This window comes from Mya arenaria, chromosome 16 (genome assembly GCF_026914265.1).
Source record: "Mya arenaria isolate MELC-2E11 chromosome 16, ASM2691426v1".
Classification (NCBI taxonomy): domain Eukaryota; kingdom Metazoa; phylum Mollusca; class Bivalvia; order Myida; family Myidae; genus Mya; species Mya arenaria.
The window spans coordinates 9,525,552-9,552,131 of record NC_069137.1 but is presented as its reverse complement, the minus strand read 5'-3'; the positions used below and the strand labels follow the sequence as shown (position 1 = coordinate 9,552,131).

Here is a 26,580-nt window from a genome sequence, read left to right as displayed (position 1 = left end):
TACAAGTACACGAACATGTGTACGTATATCTACACATACACATACACGGACAAGTTTTCATACACGTAAACGTACAAGTACACGAACATGTACACGTATATCTACACATACACATACACGGACAAGTTTTCATATACGTAAACGTACAAGTACACGAACATGTGCACGTATATCTACACATACACATACACGGACAAATTCTCATACACGTAAACCTACAAGTACACGAACATGTACACGTACATCTACACATACACATACACGGACAAGATCTCATACACATAAACGTACAAGTACACGAACATGTACACGTACATCTACACATACACATACACGGACAAATGCTCATACACGTAAACGTACAAGTACACGAACATGTACACGTACATCTACACATACACATACACGGACAAGATCTCATACACATAAACGTACAAGTACACGAACATGTACACGTACATCTACACATACACATACACGGACAAATGCTCATACACGTAAACGTACAAGTACACGAACATGTACACGTACATCTACACATACACATACACGGACAAGATCTCATACACGTAAACGTACAAGTACACGAACATGTACACGTACATCTACACATACACATACACGGACAAATTCTCATACACGTAAACGTACAAGTACACGTTCAAGCAATGTCTCACGATCGCTCTATGAACAGAGGAATATAATTTTTGTCTTTCAATAGATTCAAAATGAATTGCATGATATTTTACCAAAACAGACCAACTTGTGATTTATATCAGGAAGTTTTGCTATTTATACGAATATAAGGAATTTTAATATTCTTTCGCAATCTGATTATCTTATATGCAGTAGAGCGTATATATTTTAATAAACAACTGTACATGTAAACGTTTCATGGTCATTTATAATACGGAAGTTTTGCGTAGATGAACGGAACGAAACTTTTCTCAACCGATAAACCTGTATTTATATATATGGTTTACATAAGTTTACATTCTTAAATCCTTACCCGTCATGTCTATATCATGTTTATAAATGGAACGTATTCAATTGTGTTAAGGCATTTTTATTCCGTAAAACTGATGGTTCACTTGTTAGAGTTAATATTGATGGATTAATCCATTTACATTATAAAAGTCAGATCAGTGTTCATGCACATATTTTTATCTCATAGTAGGAAAGCATGATTTAAGAAGTGAAAAATGTCAATAATGTGTGATTTCACTTCGTCCTTACGTACAATTATTGAAAAGAAGTTTGACTTGAGGAAGTAAAAAACTACCTTATATTGTGAAATAGGGTTATTTTTTATTGAAGCGCGTCATCGCAAGAAGTAAATCTTGAAGAATTGTTGAGTTATGATGTTCGCGTACCGTATACTGTAAAACAAGTATATCATTTGATATTTAGTTTGTCCATTCAACAAACAACTGAAAAATAGAAACAATGAGTGACAGAGCTGGAGTTGATGATCAAAACTTTTTGAGGGAGGTTCGGAGGATTAATTGTAAGTTCGACAAGTGCGCAATAGCGTGCTCAGCTTACCTACGTGACGTCACGGACAACGTTGAAAAGTACGCAACGGAAGATATAGAAGAATTACTGGAGAAACTAAAGAAGGTTTGTTAATGAACGCATTTGTTGTTTGCTCTATCAGTTTCATTTTATTGGCAAAATCAGCAAGTACGTAATGAAGTAATATTTTAATGATTAAGAATGGGCGGAGTGAGCAAAGCAAAGGAGCCTCTCTTAATCATAAAATATTACTTCAGGTCATCTAGCTGTCTTATAATTCTACCTCATTGGCTGACACATTGTCAGCGCAAGCTCTGACCAGGAAGTGTGTTTTGAATGAGTAGCAGTAGGCGGACCTTTAAACACCCGCAAAAGTAAGCATGATTAATGACTAAGCTAGGTATTTAATCATTGCCTTTCTTCAACTTCATTCTCTGAAAATGTAGGTTGTATTCTAAATGCCTTTGGCCTAACATAATCATTATAATATAAACGCAGATGGCCTCACAAAATAAAATAAAATAAACATATTAATGTCTGACAAATATGTACAAATACATAACTATCAAATCAATAAATCGATACATTGTATCAGATCAAGAAGCAAGGATAGGAAGAGCATCAGTACATTTTGTCATAGCATTGAATATAAGTTTTGAAACATTTCTAGTATTCCGATTGTTTTTACTAAACATGATGGATACAAATTTGTTTTTAAGTGACTCGCTCATGTTTTTGGACCAGAAATAGTTTCCCGATAATGCCTTTGAAAACACTTATATTATCATTATTTTACTCTATGATATCAAAATTGCAACAAAAATACAGTTATAGAATAAAAAACTATTTTGGGTTTTAGTGGGATTCGATCCCACGCTGGTAAAGACAAGAACAAATTAGAAAACAGCCCGCTAGTCCACACGGACACCGGGACTTAGTGGTGGATATGTTGACCTGTTAAGGAGAGATTGATTACATCACGTGATATTGTCAATCAACCAATCACGTAACGCACCGGCCGTAATTGATTTTAATTTAAAGGGACTGTACACCAGATTGGCACCAAAAAAGTTTTTTTTCTGTAACGAATCTCAGGACAATTATTTAATAAAATGTTTTACTCGTTGATATCATAAGTGTAAAAAAGAATACCAAAATTAAAATTGAATTCTTCTAGATATACATACCCAATAAAAAAAAATAACGGGAAAATACGCAAACACTGCCAAAATTAAACTGATTGTAAACTATGCGGTACTTCAGTTAGTAAGTTTCGATACATTGTACACATCGACACCAAGATTAAGTCAGTTTTCGACAATTTTCTTATCCTTTCGCTATTTCATCATATGGAGTACAGTCCCTTTAAAAGTTTATCAGGCAATTCAACTTTATTGTTATATTTTTTTCATATTTTGTTCTCTCAAACAGTGTATATTTTTAATGAGTGTAAACTCAATCTAGATATTGACGAAACGATTCGATGATAATCGTTATTAATGGTTTCAATATATTCTTCAAATATAAACTCCTTTTTAGACTTGATCAAAAACATTGATGAGAAGATGTTGATTAATTATTGCGTATGACAATAACACCTTCAAAACTAAAGTGACAAACTTGTCATGGACGTTAAAAACTTTTAAATATGGTCAGCCATGTAGTTTATTTATATTGTATAATGAAACGACGTTACCATATAAAATACATTTTTTACCTAGGACAAGAAAGCGGTGAAAGAAATGAGAGGCCAGGCGAACACCAAGATTTCTGAAATCGATGAGGTTACAATTTTGCTTAACGAAGAGTGTAGAAAAAGACAGAATAAGACAGAAACACTCCGAGTACACAAAGGGCGGGAACGTAAGTGTGATTTAGGTTACACACCATCATTGTTATTTCCTATATAATTCAATGTAAAATTATAATTTTTAGACAACATTTAAAGGCATTTCGAGCGAATGCAGGCTATGATAACCATATATATTCTTAACAAGCTTTAAATTACCCTTTAAGCCAATAAAAAAGGGGGGTCAAGTTATTCCTAAGAAAAATCGCTCCACTTGAAAACAAACTCTAAAACTTGCACCGTCCGCCATGACAGTTCTTCCAAAATGACCTTTCAACTATAGGGCAGCCTTTTATGCTTTAATCTCTACTCTAAATGATAAATCAAGCAATAATAGATACTTAAGGTATAAAAGTTTCAGGAATAATGATATTTTTGATTTACAGTGTATTGAACATGTGAAAACATGTCTATCAATCATAAGAACTTTTTTTTTTTATTGAGAATTTTCCACACAACGGAAGTACATATGACGTAATGGTGACGTCATTCCTTTACAGCATTTGAAACTCGGTCATTGTCCATCGAAGACAAAAACAACCGCGGATGAAAGCCGGTACATCATTAGAATTTGTTCGTTGAATTTTGAATAATATACATTAGAGGGGGCGTAATTGCTTGACTGGCGCTTTCCCTCAGAACCGAAATTTATTTGGCATCGGGTTTCGGCGTACTCTAAAAGGGTGAGCAATTCTGGTCCGAAAAGGTGCAATTTGGGAATATCATATTTGTTTCTCCTATACTGACATAAAAAGTGAACTTGAACGATTGAGAGGGGGGGGGGGTGGGAGAAAGGCGCTCCCCTGATTCGTTCAGGTTTACTTTTTATGTCAGTATAGGAGAAAATTATATAGTTGACTTAAGCTATATGGTGTATTTATTTTTCTTCCGTTTTCAGAAGGATGTAATATCATTAATGTATTGTCCCTAGATCTGCTAGAGGATATAAAATATCAATTGATGAATAAAATAAGTACTTTGAAAAGAGTTGGAAAAAAAGAAATGTTAATCTGATGTTTACTCGCTTTCATTTTGGTACAAGAAGACACAGTGGCTTGATGACAAAGGCTCATTAAAGTCAAAATAAACAATTTCAACTAGCCAAAATTATATTTTATACATACTTGAACATGTATATCACCAAAATAATACATTGCCATAAACATAAAATGAGATTTGAAAAAAATACCCTATACTGTAATATTACGAAATAGGTTATTTTTGAATCTGTCAAATCTCATTTTATGTTTATGGCAATGTATTATATTGATTATATACATATATTGTGACTTTAATGAGCCTTTTTCATCAAGGCACTGTGCAAGAACATGCACATCTTATTTTAGGTATTTGTTTAGGTGGGGGAGGGGGCGGGGGCGGGCGAGATGTAACACCTTGGTTTATTTATTTATAATTTAACCTTCCGTGTTAACTTCAATGTAACAGGTTAAGTTACGTATTGATATAAAAGCGAACTTAGATAAACCACGCTTCAAAGAGTTTCTAAAGCTATTTATCAGTGTCGTCTTAATATAACAATTTTATTACGAATAAAGTGCGTTCGTACTATGTCATTTTGCATTTTTGGGTTTTACCCTTCCAGTTTCCGTTTTGTGACGCTGTGTGTCTGTTGTTGTGAAGATATTAGATTGTCTGAGTTCCTGATTTTATTTTAGTTTAAAGCTGCACTCTCACAGATTGTTCGTTTTGTCAATGTTTTTTTATTTATTTATTTTTTTGTCATTTATGGCTCCAATTTCTGCGTAAATGTCTGGAAATCAATGATATAAGACTGCTGACAAAATATCAGAATGTAGTTCGAAAAATTATGTTTTATGGCTAGAAGCGTTTTTGACGTAACTAACGCTTTCAAAAAAATGAAATTCGACAGTAATAAACATTTGAGATCTGACCTATTGTGAATGATCAGATATGACCTTATTCGAGGCATTGATGCCAAAATCAGCCGATTTTGAGACAAGTATCACAACTGAAAATCTGTGAGAGTGCAGCTTTAAATGTTGGGTTAACTTCATTCTTAATCCCAAATAAATTTGGTTATTATTGATAAATAACCAGATATGTGATAGAGGTTATGCGCTTTAAAGCGGCACTCTCACAGATTTACCATTTTTACAACATTTTTTTTTATTTTTTGTCTTGGAAAGAGCAATTGTTTGCGTTAATATCTGCAAACCAATAATATAAGATTGCTGACAAAAAATCCGATCGTAGATTTTTATATTTACGTTCGAAAATTAATGTTTTATAGCTTAAACCGTTACTACGGTTTAAGAAAAATGCATAAAACATCAATTTTTGAACTTAAATATAAAAATCTGCCATTTATATTTGTCTCAGTCTAATATATCTGGTTCCTCGGATTTTCGCAAAAAATGGCTCGGTCAAGGACAAAAAAAAAGAAAAAAAGTTGAAACTTTCAATCTGTGAGAGTACAGCTTTAACCCCCAGTAATGCACCAGTCAATTGTAAAAACGGTCCCCCAGGTTCAGGGGTATACCGGGGCTAGCGGGGGAAATGGGCCGTATTTTACCTTCCAGGTGGCTCCGCAGTGCCGAGTGAATGCGATGGTTTTGATTTCGCGCCGAAAATAACAGAGTACAGGCATTGACTTTGTGCCGAGAAATATCCGTTATTTCAACGGGATTTGTCCGCGTTTAGCCAAGCTTTTACAGAGTTCAACGAGATCTCGCGAGATATTTAAAAAAGATGGCGACTCATCCTGATTCTCGCCCAATTTGAAAGAAGCTAGTTTAAATTTACGAGATGTCCCAGGGGTGCGGGGGCATTTGGTGTGAATTTTATCAGCAGTTTACCTGGGATCGGCTTGACCGTAAGTCAAAGACCCCGCTATTCCCGGGGGGGGGGGGGGCGTGGTAACAATTGACTGGTGCATAAACTCCTCGTGTTCCAGTGAGTCTTGTTTCAGTGGCCACTACAAGGCGGCCATTCCATCATTGAGTGATATAGCTCTTTCGGTGCCTGTGTTGTCTGCTAGTGGTGTCTGTACGTGTGTTTGTGGTGCTGTGGCTTTCATTTCTCTCATTCAGTGTGGTTAAGGCTCTTGCATTGTGTCTGCTGTAATGTGCCGTGTATTATAACCTCTTGACTCCAGACGTTGAACAGTCGAGACCCGATATGTCGAACTCGTTTATCTCGAGATTCTGGTTATTTCGAACTGTATTATTTCGAACGTGTTGGATTAGTAAGACATGTTTTGTCTTCTGTGAAGTAAAACACTTTTTATTCGCTTATATCGAAGTTCCGTTATCTCAAAGTATTTCTTGTGTAGGTACTAACGACTTCGACTTAGTTAATTTTGACTGTATTTCTTTTTTTGGTATTGCCAAATCTTATAATCCGTTTATTTCTTCATAAAAATAAGACGAAGTTTTATGAAACTATTTGTCTTCGGGGTATGTCCCTGGTTTTCCCATCAGTAATAATACACTATTGTATTATGTGTTCGCTTCAACGAGTACAATTCGCAATGTCCAGACTGACAGGAAAATATATGATGTAGCTTGAAATCTTATTAAAGAGACAACGCATTTAGGTTATTTCATATTTCTGAACACGGAAGAAAAATAAATAAACCATATACAAACTGCAGATGAATTCGCATAGTTTTCTCAATGTAGGGTGTTTATTATTTTCTTACGGATGCTATGTAGACACCTACAGGAAATTACTGTACAGTTGTTTTAAGTCCTCCTGATCTTAGCAGGAATGAAAGCATTAAAGTTCACAATCAATACATACACATGTATAACCAGTGGCGGATCCAGGTTTCTCAGTTGGGGGGGGGGGGGCGTAACTTCTGAAATTGACTTCTGTTGGCCGCTAAGGCCCCCATGTGTTTTCGTGGTAATTCAGGGGGTCGGAGGCCTTCGCGACGGCCTCAAGCTCTTAAACTATTGCATGTGTTTACTATGGAACGCCGGGGCTCAATGCTTCTTGCGAAAAACGTTATGCAAATGCTATATATAGAAGAATAGTTTCATTTTCGACCAATCGAATGGCCGGTTACGGAATTACGTAAGCTCAAATCAAATCAAATCAAATCTTTATTTCCTCCTATACAGAAGATATGCAAATATATTTACAACGTGTAAGGTGCTCTAACATTGAGCAATATAGAACAGGTTAACACAATAAGCAGGGAAAACGTATCTTACATAATTATATATAATATGTATACATTTAGTTACACATATGTACATTCATTTGGATGCTTTTGTTTTTAGGTTTTGTATTCTATTTTTTTCATCCTATAACGGGTCCACATTGTTATTTGAGCTAGCGATTTAATTAGTGATTATAAACATAGCTGTGATAAGTGTAATAACAGGTATGTATAAGAAAACGATGCATGCATTGTATACAAGTATTGCTGTGTAATCACACTTACGAAACAGAACAAGAGGCTTTTACGGAACATGTTTCTATACTGTTCGGTTTAGCTGTGCACGTAGATAGGTTGAGGTAAAAGTGATTATGATTATGGTTATAATCGGTAGTTGATTACCAACCAAGCTCGGTTATTATGATAAGCGCTATTAAATGTCGCTTCAGCAAACTCTAGTCAAAGTATGCACGTATACACCGTAATGTATAATTGTATGAACATTGCAGAAGTAGAGCGTTGTTGTCCGTGTCTATAAAAGGTTCTAAAGGTGCTCCGAGAAGTCGCAGAGTCCATTGTATTTGTTCTAAGTTATTTAAGCTTTCATAGTCATGTTCATTCAAAATAGTATTTATTTGGGTAGTAAAGTCTTCTCTAATTGCTAATGTGTGGTAACACTCGCTTAATATATGTACAAGCTCTTCCTGAAAGGTTAAGTTACACTTAGCACAATGTCTGTTTCGTAAAATCGAAGGTCTGCACCACAATTTTGCTATACTCCTTGCTGTGTGACGAAAACTACTTTTTCTTGAAATAGTATACATAATAGCAGGTTGTAAACATGGATGAAGAATACGAAATAACATAAAATCGCAATCATTGGAAGTGAAATCTATGCTGTGAAATCTAAATATAGTAACACCTCCTGAATAACGGATTTCCTTCGCATCTCGCATTTTAAAAGCATTTAGCATCTCGCATTTTGCACAAAAATCATTTCCCAAAAAGGATTTCGCATATGGCATAACACAATCAAATTGAATCGGACGAAATATTGTGCACGTTCCGAACTGCTCCCGGCAGTGAAGGGGATGTAAGACATAGGCTACTGGTACTGCTACAGAAATATTATTATACGGTGGAAGAAACGATACTCTAACCTAACGCATTTACAGCAATATACAGAGTTGCACATCTTGCTATTCGCAATCAAACTGACTTTCTGGCATATTTTCTCTAGGACACCTCTTTACTTTACCGTTTCTGAATATTATATTGTACTGGTGTGTTCATATATGTTATTCTAATGAATAGACACACCAAACGTATTATTTTTCACCTCTATTACATGCAGATAAAAGTATTTTTCAAATTAATGTGTTCCTTTTTTCATTTCATACAAAATGATTCTGCTCAATTTATGCTAACAACGGTAAAAAATATTGAATCGAAGCTTTTCGCATTTCGCATTTCGCAAAAAGAATTTCGCATTAAGCAATTCGCAAAAAGCATTTCGCATAAAGCATTAAGCGTTTTGCAAAAAAATATTAAGCATTATGCAAAAAGCATAGAGTATTTCGCATTTCGCAAGAAGCATTGCGCCCCGGCGTTCCATAGTTTACACTGTTTTTACAAAGCTTGAACTGCGAGAGACGCTTTGTAACGTAGTAACGCCGTTAAGCTGATCGTCGCTTTATACTGACTTCTGCGAATATATTCAGAGAAGGTGAAATATTAACTCCTTTCCGGCTGATGATATAATTAATATGGAAACAGCTTGGATCCATATAAGATCACAAGCTACTCGGCGTCTGATATGATTCAAAGCTGTTTGACACTCCCGCCATATCAATCTTTCGAACAGATTTGTTTAGCATAAGACAGTCGCTTATAGTAATAAACTTTAAAATACTTCCAAAGTCATAGAAATGTGAAGACAAAAATTGCTTGCACAGAACGTAGTCTGCTGGGTGCTATTCTGTACATTGTATTTAGTCATTATGACGAACGATCCGAAAAGTGAAACAGACGAGCAAACGTCTGTTTCACTGACTTCTCAGGGTTAATACATTCAACACAATGTCGAATAAAACCAAAACATATTTTATTAAAATAACTGTTGTGTCCGATATCCCCCGCATGTATTTCAGCCGTCCGATATTCACTACAAAACTACGCATGTGTCCGATTGAACGGCGTTTTACTTCCTGCGTATAGCCGTAAAAACGGAGGATAGCCAAACGCTAACACATTCTACTGAATACGTCATAATAAATAATTTAATCGATAAGACCGTTCCACAACGTCTCGGACCAATTATGTTTCGTAAGAGTCCAATTTTAGGGGGGGGGGGCGCCGGGTCCGCCCTCCCCCTGGATCCGCCTATGATAACAAAAATATTTTTTGACTATTTAACATTACAACTTACTGAATAATGCATTGATGGAAAATATTAAATACTGATAATAAAATTGTAACCGAGTAAATATTAAATGATTGGTGAATGCTAAAAGATTTACTGTGATCATCTCTAGTCTCCAGTCTCATAAGGTCGAAATACTGTGTTTTGTGCTCATTTCTTTCAATTTACACTCGGTGTCCTTCATATTAACCATTGTCTTCGACACTTACTCATCCTTTTTTTTGAGTAAAAACCAATAGTATTAATTGTGATAAATCTCATTATTTAGTAAGAGTACATCATTAACAATTGTCATCGGCTAGTACCGACCTTCCCTTAGCTCAGTGGTAGTGCGTTCGCATCGGGAGCCGAACGTCACTGGTTAAAATCCCGGCCGCGTCAAACCTAAACACGTTTAAACAGTGTGGGTATACCACGTGATAAATACGACATAAATGCTTATTAGAAAAATTGGCAGAAATTTGCTTCGAATGAAGACTTAATAAAAAAAATAACGTCACTATTTCTTCACCATTTAAATGAAACATAGCGCAGTCTACTTCGCTTACAGAACCCCGGTCATTTACCAGAGTTTTATTGAGAGTGTATTTTCTCAAAACACGTCGACAAACCTTTTTACAAAACCGCCGTCTGACAGAGCACTGTCAAAAGATACAGGTTTGATGAAACTAATCACCTTATCAAACTCCGGTAAGAAAACGAAGGCGGACCTCGTTAAGCGAAATGAACTGCCCTTTGTTTTATTTAAAATGGTGTAGAAAAAGAAAAGTTATCTTTGTTTTAAGTCTTCTTGTTAACCAAACTGTTGCCTTCTGACGTAGCATAAATGACGTAATTTATCACGTGGCAGTATGTGTATATCACGTGATAAATTACGTCATAAATGCATTGTCGGAAGGCAACATTTTGCTTAAAATGAAGACTTAAAATATAGCTCAGTAGATCCAACACCTCGCGCTTGACATTAAAGGGACAGCCGTGGCAAAATGGTGTACCAAGAATTGGCTAAACCAAGGAAAGAAGGTGTGCTTATACACCGTGCACGTTAAAGAACCAAAGAAGTTTATTTTCAAGGAGCTAAGGTATAGCGACCGGATCTCTCGTACAGTCCAACATCGTTGGCTCGAACTCACAGGGATCGGCGAAAATACCACGATCCCCGAAAATTTCGACCCAAGCAGGAATGCTAACCTTCAGTTTAATAGTCCTTTACATCTAGTTCGAGCCAACGAGGAATTCGAGCCAAACGAGTTCGACCCAACGGGGTTTGACTGTATCTTCCTCTTCCTATATCACATCTTCCTCATGACACTTCTGGTTTTAAAACGCAATTTAAGGCGTCGCGGCGGGATTAAGCCATAACGCAGCTAATAAATAAACAAACATCGGCTAGTACTTCTGTGTATACATTTTCAAACTTCCAATGCAAAACGAGCGTGCAGATTAGTACATGTACAGAAATGATGTGTCAAAATAAAAAGCCATTTCAGATAGGGAAGTGATTACTACACTAGGAACGTTTAGAATTTTAAGATTTGATATATTATAATCTTCTTTGTACCGCAGTTTAAAATATAATAATAACAAAACATAGAAAGAAGGTAATAACACTTGATAACGTTGCTAAATAAAATGTTTTTTTGTAAATTTACAATAAAAAGCCCGGGACAAGCCAAGTAGCCGAACACATAAGAATGGCCCTGTTGAAAGGCCGGGGTCAAAGTCAATTGTACACTGGACGAGAGTGCCACATAGTACAAAACACCACTGACATAATACATACAGCACAACACAGACACACCATATACAGCACAACACAGACATACCATATACAGCACAACACAGACATACCATATACAGCACAACACAGACATACCATATACAGCACAACACAAACATACCATATACAGCACAACACATACATACCACATACAGCTCAAACCAAACATACCACATACAAACAACACAGACATACCGCATACGAAATAACACATACATACCACATATAAAACACCAAAGACATACCACATATAAAACACCACAAACTTACCACATATAAAACACCAAAGACATACCACATATAAAACACCACAAACTTACCACATATGAAACAACACAGACATACCACATATAAAACAACACAGACATACCACATATAAAACACCAAAGACATACCACATATAAAACAACAGAGACATACCACATATAAAACACCAAAGACATACCACATATAAAACAACACAGACATACAACATATAAAACACCAAAGACATACCACATATAAAACACCACAAACTTACCACATTTGAAACAACACAGACATACCACATATAAAACAACATAGACATACCACATATAAAACAACATAGACATACCACATATGAAACAACACATACATACCACATATAAAAAACACAGACATACCACAAATAAACAACACAGACATACCACATATAAACAACTCAGACATACCACATATAAACAACACAGACATACAGCATATAAAACACCACAGACATACCACATATGAAACAACACAGACATGCCACATATGAAACAACACAGACATACCACATATAAAACAACATAGACATACCACATATAAAACAACATAGACATACCACATATGAAACAACACATACATACCACATATAAAAAACACAGACCTACCACAAATAAACAACACAGACATACCACATATAAACAACTCAGACATACCACATATAAACAACACAGACATACAACAAATAAACAACACAGATATACAACATATAAACAACACAGATATACCAGATACAAATCAGTACGGAATCACCACATATAAAACAACACAGACATACCACATATAAACAACACAGACATACTACATATGAAACACCACAGACATACCACATATAAACAACACAGACATACCACATATGAAACAACATAGACATACCACATATAAAACACCACAGACATACCACATATGAACAACACAGACATACTACATATAAACAACACAGACATACCACATATAAACAACACAGACATACCACATATAAACAACACATATATACCACTTATAAAACAACACAGACATACTACATATGAAACACCACAGACATACCACATATAAACAACACAGACATACCACATATGAAACAACATAGACATACCACATATAAAACACCACAGACATACCACATATGAACAACACAGACATACTACATATAAACAACACAGACATACCACATATAAACAACACAGACATACCACATATAAACAACACAGACATACCACATATAAAACAACACAGACATACCACATATAAAACAACACAGACATACCAGATACAAATCAGTACGGAATCACCACATATACAGCAACACAGACATACCAGATACAAAACAGTACGGAATCACCACATATACAGCAACACAGACATACCAGATACAAAACAGTACGGAATCACCACATATACAGCAACACAGACATACCAGATACAAATCAGTACGGAATCACCACATATAAAGCAACACAAAAAGTTGCTGTTTTATTGTTCTTTATTTCATTCAACTTTTTTAAGGAACTAAAATGCCTTCAACAAGGAAAATTAAACTAGAACAATGAAGTAATAACGAAACATGAAACCCACATTGCTATATGGTTAAATAAAGTACAAATAATTTTAACATGACCAATGTAAAAGGATGAATAATAATGATTCCAATTTGATGACGTTATACAATATAGACAATGCCACTATGTGTATACCATGTGATAAATTGCGTCATATATGCTACGTCTCTGCGTGGGTCTTTAAGCACCATAGACTACACTTTGTTTTGTTTAAAATGGTGTAGAAAAAGAAAAGTTATCTGTTTTAAGTCTTTGTTTTGAGCAAAATGATGCCTTCCGACGTAGTATATATCAGGGGCGGTTCCAGGAATTGACGTTAGATGGGGCGTTACTTAGGGGCGCAGCCTTTTGACATGCGCCCATACCTTAGAATCGAAATTATGTAGCATAATCTGTATGCGTAGGGATTTGAACTTAATCCATTAAGAAAACTTTAACAATTTGTTGACGGAAATAGTGCATTATAAGCGTATCTTGTTAATCTTTTTCTCCCATATTGATATGAAAAATAAACTTAAAAGGGGGCGCGCGCCGGGTGCGTCCCTCCTCCCCTGTGAATCCGCTAGTGTATATGACGTAATTGATCACGTGGTATACACATACGGAATGCTGATAATACCTTTCCGAAGCAAACTAGAAGTACATTTAGATTATTCGCATGTACCGTGATGTATGCAGTTTAAAAGGTACAATTGTACTTTTAGTATGAATGAAGCACGCATTCCGGTAATCAACACCTATCGTATAACTTGTAGCATACCTAAGGTTATTTGGTGTTTGCGTTTTGGTGTGGGCCGATGACAATTGAATTTTTGTATTTTTGAATATATTTTAATTATGTATTAAATAGCCATTCTAGGCTTTATTTAAGCACGGAAGACGGTAACGCTTGCAAAAGCCATTCAAAGCCTTTATTGAAATACTGTCGAAATTCAGTGGCTCGATATTCCTGGAACCGGCCAAAATTCTTCGAGCCTCGAGAATATCGAGCCAAGCGGAATTTCTTACTGAATGTGTATTTTTCTTTGGTACATTAGCGAACGTTTGTTACTTGCTACGTTATGTCCGCAAGAGAAGATTTTTTGTGACAGTTTAAGTCACCCTTACCTAAAAATTTTATTCAGATTGTCTTTCGATCCTGCAGGGTGTTTTCGCTGAACGTGAGCGCTCAAAAAATGGGGCGCGATAAATGTTGGAAAAGGTGGGGGCGTTCAAGGTTATTTATACTCGCACCTGGCTCACTCGGGCCATTCGGCGAGTACTCCGATAAGCTTGTTAGTCATTTTGGAGCATAGTCCACATAGCACTGTCACATGGAACCCTCATTTTAACATCCCTCCTGGAAGACGATTAGTTCTTTTTCAGTGGTGCGGCGGGGATCGAACCTGCGACCCCTGGATTCATAGTCAAGTGTGTTACCACTCGACCACGGATCCGCCACCGATAAATGTAAACAACTTGAAAGTACAGTCGAACCCCGTTGACTCGAACTCGCTTGGCTCGAAATCCCCTTTGGCTCGAACTAGATGTAAACTGAATGTAAACAATTACATTTGGCTCGAATTTTTTGAGGCTCGAGATATTTTTGTCGATCCATGGGAGTTCGAGTCATCGGGATTCGAATGTACTTTTATTACCTCACGTATTCATGTTCTTATCTGTGGTAATGAAACCCTTAACCCTTAACACTCCAGCTGATATAATCTCATGTTTTTATACGTTTAAATTTAGGCTAAATTTACTACCTGTATTGAGTATAGGATTACGTAAACCTTAAACCTATGGCTGATATGATGTCTGTTTTATTATTTAAAACTAGGCTATATTTACTTCCTGTATTGATATCATGAATTTGGGTCAGAGTATATTTATCATTTTTGTTCAGGTGTGAATGATAAATCGTATAGTGTCCAAATATTTGATTCAATGGACTCCCCCCGCCCCCCCCCCCCCCTCTCTTTCTCTCTCTCTCTCTCTCTCTCTCCCTCTCTCCCCCTCTCTCCCTCTCTCCCCCTCTCTCTCTCCCTCTCTCTCTCTCTCTCTCTCTCTCTCTCTCTCTCTCTCTCTCTCTCCCACAATTGAACTCGTATGAACGCACTAACAAACATTTATTTCAAGTTTAACTACGCACGCACCCCACACACACGCACACACACACGCACACACACACACACGCATGCGAGCACGCACGCACGCACGCACACGCACACGTACACACACACGCACACACACACACAAACACACGTATTTCATGTATTTAATATTAGCGGTAACGAAAATCAGGATCAAATTATAGTATGTATTAATATAAACAAAACACCCATTCATACATGATATTTTCTGAACTGAATATAATATCGTAATTTTGTAGCCTATAATCCACCGATTACTATTATAATTTTATACCAATTTTTTCAAAAATTTACGTCCGTCTTTGTTTAAAACTTTGAAAAAAACAAAACAACTCGACTATCGTAAGAAACTATCTTTAATAATAGTTTTATCAACGAATAACTTACACATTTAAGGATTTTTAAGGATGTATAAAGTTAACCCAGGCCCCAATTTCTCGAAACTTCTTAAGTCCCTTATAACAGGATTAAGCTAAACTCATTAATTTTGTTTTCCAATAATTTGCATAATATTTACCTTTTTAAGAGTTTTTATACTTAGTTATGTTTATGATTATCACAATTAACCATTTCAGTTTGTATTTCGGCTAATTGAAATAAGCTACTTAAGCCTGTTAAGCTTAATAAGTTTCGAGAAATTTGGGCCAGGTGACTAACCTCAATTCAAACCACAAAACGGAAGAGTAAATTGTCATTAAGTAGGAAGTTAAAACACACACGCTTTATTTCTATTTTTGACATCATTCTTTCAGAAACCCGAGACAGCGGATACAGCGGGTCTACAGGTCAGCCATTTCTATTCTATATTTAGAACAGTTCCAATCTCTTCTCAAAATTAGTTTATTTTGGGTTCACTTTTGTAATATCTGTAATATTAAAAGACTTTAAGTGGCACTAGTATTTACAATCAATACAAATGCGTGTATAATAAACATAAATTTTGAGTGACCTTTAACTCCTTAATAAATAATGGAACATATTCATTATTTGTAACTGTTTATTCAATAGTTGAACACGCACATATATTAAATGACTGGTGTGTCCTAAAATATTTATAGTGACCAACTATCGCCTCATATTAAAGGTAGAAATACCATGTTTTCTGCACCTTCCTTTCAAATGAACACGATATCACATATAAGGACAAATAAGAACCATTGTTTTCGATATGTATTCATCCTTATCGGTAAATTAAATACATGTTTTAATTTTGGTACATCTTATTTGGGAGGAAGAGTTTCACTTTAAAGTAATTGAAGTATTTATTTCTGTGTGATGAACAGGTTCGCGAGTACTGCAAGAAAAAGATAAAAGAAACGCCTGCTTGGATTTGGACAAGTGCGAGGTAAAGTATTTATAAACTATAGTACACTCGGAACACCTCGGCCATCTCCACAATGCGCGGATGTATGCCGGTGCATTGAAAAAGTAGTTCGTAAAATTTAAACAAGTGCGACGCCTTCAACGTCGGTGTCTGTCTGTACAATAGGTTAAGTGTAAGACAAACTTATTTTTGTCTGAAAAATAACAAAGCTTCACCGTGTCCGGTTAATTCTGTATTTGAATCCATTGATGTTACTACGCGATATACTTGCAGCGTAGTAAAATGCAAATAATTTGATATTGTTATCCGAGGTTATTCCGAAGGAAAATGGCCGAGTTTTTCCGATTGTCTTGTCTCAAACCATAGTGCAACCTAATGCGCCCTTTCGCTTATGCACCAGTCAATTGTAACCACGGCCCCCCTAGGTCCGGGGGTATACCGGGATAGCCGGGGAAATGGGCCGTGTGTTTACCTTTCAGGTGGCCCCGCAGTGCCGAGTGAATGCGGTGGTTTTGTCTTCGCGCAAAATATAGCGGGGAATGGGCCTTACCTAAGGGGGCATTTGGCGGGGATTTTACCATCAGTTCGTCCCCGCATGGCGGGGATTTTTCCCGGGGTTGGCTAGACCGAAAGTCAAAGTCCCCGCTATTCCCCGGACCTGGGGGGGGGGGGCGTGGTTACACTTGACTGGTGCATTACTGCTCCAAGGCGTTTGTCTGAGTTTTCACTGATAACAGTTACTGCACCCATAATAACTTCAATCACAAGCGTGATATGTGATACAACTCGTACCATGATGTCAAGAAAAAGCATTTGGTAAATGGTGCAATGCATTGAGGTACTCGCCGGGCATGCTCACTTAAATCAAAGGGAGACAACAAAGTGTCCACTCATTTCAAGGGCATTCATTTAGCAATCATATAATGGGTAGAACAGAGGCCGAATTTCGTGGTAACGGTAGACCGTAGAAACAAAATCTACGCTTCGTATATTAAACTTGAGCGCGTTTAGAAGAAACAGTGAATAACATTAAGAATAAGAAATTACAGTTCAGTTCACCTTTAAGGTATAAATTAGGTGGGGTTAGTGCACAAGTAGATTTTCTGGCCAATTTTTCATACCAGTGTCATTATCATGCAGAGTGATGGAACTTTCTGGGAGAGTGATTGTAGAGGTCGGTTGTTGGCGGACTATTGATAAGATTTTGAAGCATTTTAGTTCCTTTCCTCTGACATTTCAGATAAAAAATCTGGTTTCGCGGTCACATGACCAACTGACTGAAGATGAAAAACATGTGGTCAACTATCCTAAAAAACACGGCACCTTGTTATTGCACCGAAATGTATGCGATTGACAGGATAAAACTGTTACTTACCCTAATGTAAAAAAAAACAACGTTTAGGTGTGAATTAAAGTAGAGCGTGCAGTCGAAACCCGTTGACTCGAGTCAAGCGGGAATGCTTATGTAGAGTGAATATAAATCAGTCCTTAAAATCAAGTTCGAACCAAAGATGCAATCGAGCCAAGCGATATCGAGCAAACGGGTGCCGACTGTCGTAGTTTATCCGCACGATAGTTATCTTACGGATAGGCTTCGTCTCCTTGGTTCCGTACTGGTAAAGTAAATCTAAACGAATGTGAGAGGATGCACTCAAACTCGCTAGAAATAATTACATTTTTTTAAACCAGAGTGTAAATTGTTATGACGCTTTGTGACGTTTTAAAGTTTTGTAATGTTATGACATTTCGTGACGTTTCAACGTTTCGTGACAATGTGACATTACGTGACGTTGCGATGTATTGCGAAATTAAGTGCGTTAGTGACTTTATGACATTTTATGACGTTGTGTGCTTTTGTGACGCGTTAACCTTTTATGACGTTGTGATGTTTTGTGTTATTGTGACGTACCTTGCGTTGTGATGTGAGACGGTCACGTTTCGTGACATTGTGTTATTTTGTGACCAAGTGACATTTTGTGACGTTGTGTTATGATGTGACGTGGTCACATTTTTAGCGTTGTGTTATATAGTTACCAGGTGACGTTTTGTGACGTTGTGTTGTGATGTGACGTGGTCACGTTTTGTGACTTGTGTAATTTTGTGACTTAGTGGCGTTTTATGACTATATGTGACGTTTTGTGATGTAATGACGGTTTTTTCAAATTTCGACGTTTGATGACGTTGTAACTTATGTGATGTTGTAACGTTTTGTGAAGTTGTGTACGTTAGTGACTTTGTGACATTTTATGATGCTACGTTGTGATATCACGTGGTGATGTTTTCTGACATTGTGACGTTTTGTGACGTTGTATGTCGTGTTGTAATGTTATGACGTTTTTTTTTACTTTGCGACGTTTGATGGCGTTGTAACGTTTTGTGATATTGTGACGATGTGTGACGTGTGAAGTGTTTTGACGTAATGGCATTGTGTGTCCCTCATTCATAATCAGGTTGAACTCAGCCTTGCACCACCAATGCATGGTCGTATTTTAGATAATATGCTACGGGGTTTTTCCCTTCCGTTCACATGAAATATGATAATTTAGAGTATATCTGCACTTAAAACTATCTTATAATGTTGCAACAATTGGATATATAACACTGATGTTAGCTGAACTATTTTGAAAGGGTTATTAAATTTTCAAATGAGAAGCATTCATCTACGTTTAAAATATATACCATCTAAATAAAATATTCATTAAAGTATCGGCTTCCTTGTCACTGATCTTAAACGACATATGATATGACGGGCAAACTGTTTTCCGTTCCATTTTGAGGGACACAAATACAATGATAAATTCAGGGGCAATTACAGTAATTCAAAATTAAGAAAACCCTGTTAAGGGGCACAAGGCAGGGGCCAAGACGACAAGGAACCACACACACAAACTGATCAAAATCACATACACAAACTGATCAAAATCACATACACAAACTGATCAAAATCACATACACAAACTGATCAAAATCACATACACAAACTGATAAAAAACACATACACAAACTGATCAAAATCACATACACAAACTGATCAAAATCACATACACAAACTGATCAAAATCACATACACAAACTGATCAAAATCACATACACAAACCCATCAAAATCACATACACAAACTGATCAAAATCACATACACAAACTGATCAAAATCACATACACAAACTGATCAAAACCACATACACAAACTGATCAAAACCACATACACAAACTGATCAAAATCACATACACAAACTGATCAAAATCACATACACAAACTGATCAAAATCACATACACAAACTGATCAAAATCACATACACAAACTGATCAAAATCACATACACAAACTGATCAAAATCACATACACAAACTGATCAAAATCACATACACAAACTGATCAAAAACACATACACAAACTGATCAAAATCACATACACAAACTGATCAAAACCACATACACAAACTGATCAAAATCACATACACAAACTGATCAAAATCACATACACAAACTGATCAAAATCACATACACAAACTGATCAAAACCACATACACAAACTGATCAAAATCACATACACAAACTGATCAAAATCACATACACAAACTGATCAAAATCACATACACAAACTGATCAAAATCACATACACAAACCCATAAAGAAAAATACACCACATACATGTGTAAACCAAAGTAGTTAGTAATATGGAGTTCACATGACAGTAGATTCATTTTGACACTAAATATATTGTACATTAACATACAAAATGGATGTACTGTCCTTTGAACCCATTCCACTAACAACGAGCCACAATCAAATAAAGCTAATACAAAGCCTTACTCCACTAAGGAGCGTTCGTATGTGTTCGATTCTTAGTATTTCATTAAAAATTCAGGTCACCACTGATTCTGATTTGAGGGGCGAAATGTCGCTGTCAACATGTCGAAGATCAAGCTGGTCTGGTCCATTTGCCATGGATGGGATGAAATCTGCAGAATTCCATGGCAACCGTTCTAGTGTAGGAGCGTCTGTATGTATTCCATTTTTTTTTCATTTTTTATCCTATTTTTTAACCGAACATATAAAGTGTTTGTTGTTTCATTTTAATACCACACGTTCCGCATTTTACACTTCTTAGTTTCGCCTGAGTAGTTCAGGGGCGGTAATCAATGTGCGACTAAAATCGAGCTTATGGGCAAACACAATTACGTGAAAATTTCAAAGAATGCGGTAATTTTGAACGGAATAATCACAGGATCCCCCAAAACACAGGTTACCATCTTCAGAACCGCCTAACCCCCAGAGTTTTTGGTCCTTTAACATCGACATGTTATGTATAATAGCACTTTGTATAGCCTGGGACCAGTAATCCTACTCCCAGCCAAAACTAATTATTGGTCCCAGGCTTTGGAGATGATTTTCACAAACGGGAAAATCTCTACGGGCAAGTAGAATAGCGAAGAGTTCTATAAAATCCTTCCAATACCCTTATTGTTTGCCCTTTTTTAATCTAAATGGTATGTGTTCATACCATAGTATGTGTATTGACTCAATATTTGTTCTATGAGGAGAGCTGATTTATTTTCACTTGTATTTTTTTCCCTTTTATAAATGTTGTTTTCACTTGTAGCCCAACCCGTTTGTTTGAATATTTGATTGTACATTTTGTTTGTACGAGTAAGTGCATGTATTATTTGTATGTCTTGATGTTTACAAAAACGGAACACTAAAGTATGATGCTATTGTCTCATTTATATTAAACATTTGTTTTTAAAATTCTAAATTCTGTCACGTGATTTGATAATCATCACGTGATATTCGTGACTCCAGCGATACACGTTAGGTAAAGGGAAGTTATTGTTTGTATATGGGTAGTTTGAAAATGAGCAGAAGGATCGAGTTGACACCTCAACACAATATGTTATTTCTTTCACGGGTCGAAATATGCACAAAACATTGAAATAAATAGCTAATGAGAAACCATAGCATTTCAATACAATTGTTAAAGAAACTCGAAAAAAGAATGTTCGAAATTGAAAATAAAAAATATAAATTAAATGACACCTTGATGAAATAATGCATTAATTCGCAAATGTTTATTAAACAATGTATGTAGCTGAATTTTATAATTGTTGTATGTTGCTGCAAGTATATTGAAAAAAAATCTGCTTCCTAGGAGATGGGTGCAAATGAATTACCTACATAATCTTTTTTTATTTCAGGAAAATGACGAGCTTGCACTTCCAACAGAAGACGATGAAATAACTAAGTTAAAAACAGTCTGAACTAGTTGCGATAAGTGAAGGAATGGAGGCATTTCTGACCAACTATGGGTGTTTGTAATGTTTTGAAGCCCGTGTGTTCTGAAATACGACTTAAATCTGCTTCAAACCAGAAACGTTTACACGTTCACGAGCAATTCGTCACGTGACTTGATCTCGGATATGACGTTTGGTGACAACTTGTGCTCCTTTGCTAATAGTCCGAAAACGTATGGGGTTTTAACGTGGTATAGTTGTCTTTGCTAAGTCTGTCTTTTCAAGTGTAACGCATAGATGTTCGACCACGATGATAAAGACAATTTAAGTGGTTCGCGCAAGTGAAGCTCTCCGCAGTAGTTTGATCGCAATCTCAATTATTAAATGCAAAAGCATGTAATGAGAAGTGTGCTATGGGGAGATAATAAACTAGTCAAGGAACAGAATCTTATGGTTAATTCATTCGCTGCATTTTTCATAACTATAAAGGTAACAGCAGAGCGGTTCTTATTTATATTAAATGAAGAGCATCTTGAAACATTTTCCTTTCACCACTACATCTGACTAGTATGTTCGTTTATGGACTAAGTGGTTTATGTAAGTCTTGAGAATATTGCATGGATGCTGAAACTTTTGCTTTGTAAAGAACGTTATATGAACATTTGTTACGTAACGTTCGTTGGCAACGATGTTGCGCGAGAGTGTGGTCTAGTGTTGCGGGGCACACCGTGGTATTCGGAAAAAACCCGGCTTGGTTACCAACCACTAGGCGTATGCCAAAGCCGGGTGCCATGCCAGGAACGCATTGATGAGAAGCGACAGCAAGAACTACTGACCTTAAACCGCTAAACTCTCGCATTACCTTAGTGCTTTCTCTTTGTTTGTATATATCTATTTTTGTACCCATGCTTAAATTTGCAATTGTGCTTATCAGTACTACTGGTAATATTGTGTACTCAATCTATTTCACATATTTCTTGTACAAAATCTTTGCTGTCTACAATAGTTGAACAAGAAAACATCTTATGTTTTTGGAAAGTCTTACCGACTAGTGGAGTATCAAATATGATCTGATCAAGACTTTCAGTTTTACGTTATTCTAATAAAACAGTGGGGCTATTGTTACGAGCCAGGCGTAACGAGAAAAACAAAGCCAACAACAAACTTTACAAAATGCATTATGTTAAAGTTACAATGTTGGAATACAATTTAAATATCTGTTTTACACTTCCAAATACTTAAATAATTCCAATCCTGGTTTATGTCCTTTTCCAATTTTAAAGTCCAAACAGCTGAATGTTTTTATGTATAATTTGTAACAATAAACATCATTCTAAATACAAAGCAAGTGCATAATACATAAATAAGCCGCCTACATAACATTATATTTACTAGTGTTTTGGATCTCCATCTGACTCAAGAATCAAAATTTGCAAATTTGATTTTAGTGTTAATAATTAGCTTCAGAGGAAGTACACTGCTAATTGTAGCTGACTTGTTTATCTAAAAAAACACAAATCACATTTCAGAGTCTGAGTCAACAACCTAAGATCATGATTATTGATCATGAACTTAGACAAGAGATCCTTGTTACCGATCTCAGACTCAGACACGAGCTCCTTGGTAAAGATCTCAGACTCAGACACGTGATCCTGGGTAACGATCTCAGACTCAGACACGTGATCCTGGGTAACGATCTCAGACTCAGACACGAGATCCTGGGTAACGATCTCAGACACGAGATCCTTGGTAACGATCTCAGACTCAGACACGAGCTCCTTGGTAAAGATCTCAGACTCAGACACGTGATCCTGGGTAACGATCTCAGACTCAGACACGAGATCCTGGGTAACGATCTCAGACTCAGACACGAGATCCTGGGTAACGATCTCAGACTCAGACACGAGATCCTTGGTAACGATCTCAGACTCAGACACGAGATCCTGGGTAACGATCTCAGACTCAGACACGAGATCCTGGGTAACGATCTCAGACTCAGACACGAGATCCTGGGTAACGATCTCAGACACGTGATCCTGGGTAACGATCTCAGACTCAGACACGAACTCTTTTGTAACGATCTCAGACTCAGACACGTGATCCTGGGTAACGATCTCAGACTCAGACACGAGCTCTTTTGTAACGATCTCAGACTCAGACACGTGATCCTGGGTAACGTTCTCAGACTCAGACACGTGATCCTGGGTAACGATCTCAAACTCAGACACCAGGGGCAGTGATTACGAACAGTCTCAAGTCAGAGTTCAGACTCAAGACTCATTATTTTAAAACTTCATTTCATTGTAATCTTCCTTTTATAGCAGATCAATGATGGTAAAACTTGCTGAAACATATTGCTTTTTGAATATTTTACTAATATATACCTTCGTCTGGTAAAAGAATAAAATAAATATGATTTTTTCTTCCTTGATGAAAATGTTTTTTTTTAGTCTAAGTCTAGACTTGGACTTGAGACTGTTCGTAATCACGGCCCCAAATCCTGGATAACTATCTCAGACTCAGACACGAGATCCTGGATAACGATATCAGACTCAGACACGAGATCCTGGATAACGATCTCATACTCAGACACGAGATCCTGGATAACGATCTCAGACTCAGACACGAGATCCTAGATAACGATCTCAGACTCAGATACGAGATCCTGGGTAACGATCTCAGACTCAGACACGAGATCCTGGGTAACGATCTCAGACTCAGACACGAGATCCTGGATAACGATCTCAGACTCAGATACGAGATCCTGGGTAACGATATCAGACTCAGACACGAGATCCCGGGTATCGATATCAGACTCAGACACGAGATCCTGGGTAACGATCTCAGACTCAGACACGAGCTCCTTTGTAACGATCTCACACTCAGACACGTGATCCTGGGTAACGATCTCAGACTCAGACACGTGATCCCGGGTAACGATCTCAGACCCAGACACGAGGTCCGATGTAACGATTTCAGACTCAGATACGAGATCCTGGGTAACGATCTCAGACTCAGACACGAGATCCTTGATAACGATCTCAGACACGAGATCCTGGGTAACGATCTCAGACACGAGATCCTTTATAACGATCTCAGACTCAGACACGAGGTCCGATGTAACGATTTCAGACTCAGACACGAGATCCTTGATAACGATCTCAGACACGAGGTCCTTGATCACGATCTCAGACTCGAGATCCTGGGTAACGATCTCAGACTCAGACTCGAGATCCTGGGTAACCATCTCAGACTCGAGGTCCTGGGTAACGTTCACTTATTGAAATCAAAGTATTGTTATTACTTCAAAGTAGCTGTGAGATCAATATAACAATTTGTTTGGAAATAAATCAAATTCCTTGCCGAAAAATGCTCGTAAGATACCGTCCTTGATTAGAGAGCCCCGCTATGTTTGGGTCAATTGAACCCAATACATATCAATGCAATACAATGTGCCATGTGATAGATAATGAACTAAATGTGAACCACGCTAGGAGAAAGGGGTCGAATAGTGTAACAGTATGTTGCTGTGTTTGGTTCAATCGAACTTTATTTCAATTAAAGCATCACAATGTGCCATGTGACTTATGATAAACTAAGTTCGTACCACGCCAGCAGAAAATGTTCGTGTAGTATATTTTAAAAATGTGTTCGGTTTTGGCCATTTTATCAGGTTTTAATCTTCAAACGTATTGACAATCCTAACTACATATAACACCATGTTTTCAGCAGTTCTATATATAATAATAAGTAACGATGACGTCATATTGTTTGTTGACGTCATATTTGCTGTATATAATGTTGTATGACCCATTTCTGAAGTTGTCAATTGATATGATGTTTGCATGTGTCAATGATGTGAAGTATTATACTGATACAATACTATATATTTTCATATTCATATTTATATGTTTGTATATAAAACCATTAACATGTATGAACAGTTACATTTGGCAGATTGTTATGTCATGTGTTTTTGATCCGGATTCTGTTGTATAAATTCTTTTTAAACTGAATAAAATGTTATGTTTGCAATTTGTTTCATACGAGTATTTAAAAGTATTCCATTTGAGTGCAACAACCTTTTAAAAGTTCAAAATAACAATCCGGTACACACCAACGCTATTTAAAAAACAACAACACAAGTTTGATACAAAGCAACCTCGGTTAATTAGGATTCCCAATAGTTCAGACATTCGGTAAAACTGTTTTATTTATATTACTACGCGATCTACTTGCAGCGTAGATAATGTTACGAATTCTGACATTGTAAACCGCCCACATACAACCGAGATTGTTTTCACTGGAAAACAGCCAAGGTGGTAGCCTGTTTCATTTG

General features: G+C 36.7%; 1 protein-coding gene across 1 annotated transcript; it reads left to right on the top strand.

Moving 5' to 3' along the window:
• Positions 1–916: 916 nt before the first annotated feature.
• On the top strand, positions 917–24,023 carry LOC128222185 (uncharacterized). The gene is made up of 6 exons (XM_052931073.1): positions 917–1,620; positions 3,237–3,378; positions 16,439–16,471; positions 16,970–17,031; positions 20,879–21,013; positions 22,206–24,023. The coding sequence occupies exons 1-6, from the start codon at positions 1,447–1,449 to the stop codon at positions 22,266–22,268; spliced, it is 609 nt and encodes a 202-aa protein (XP_052787033.1). The 5' UTR covers positions 917–1,446; the 3' UTR covers positions 22,269–24,023.
• Positions 24,024–26,580: the final 2,557 nt, after the last annotated feature.

Excerpts from the sequence above, each read along its gene's own strand:
- LOC128222185 (XM_052931073.1), top strand. The coding sequence starts at position 1,447 with ATGAGTGACAGAGCTGGAGTTGATGATCAAAACTTTTTGAGGGAGGTT. Across the intron at positions 16,472-16,969 it reads CGGATACAGCGGGTCTACAG|GTTCGCGAGTACTGCAAGAA; the intron begins GTCAGCCATTTC and ends TGTGATGAACAG. Across the intron at positions 21,014-22,205 it reads GTTCTAGTGTAGGAGCGTCT|GAAAATGACGAGCTTGCACT; the intron begins GTATGTATTCCA and ends TTTTTATTTCAG.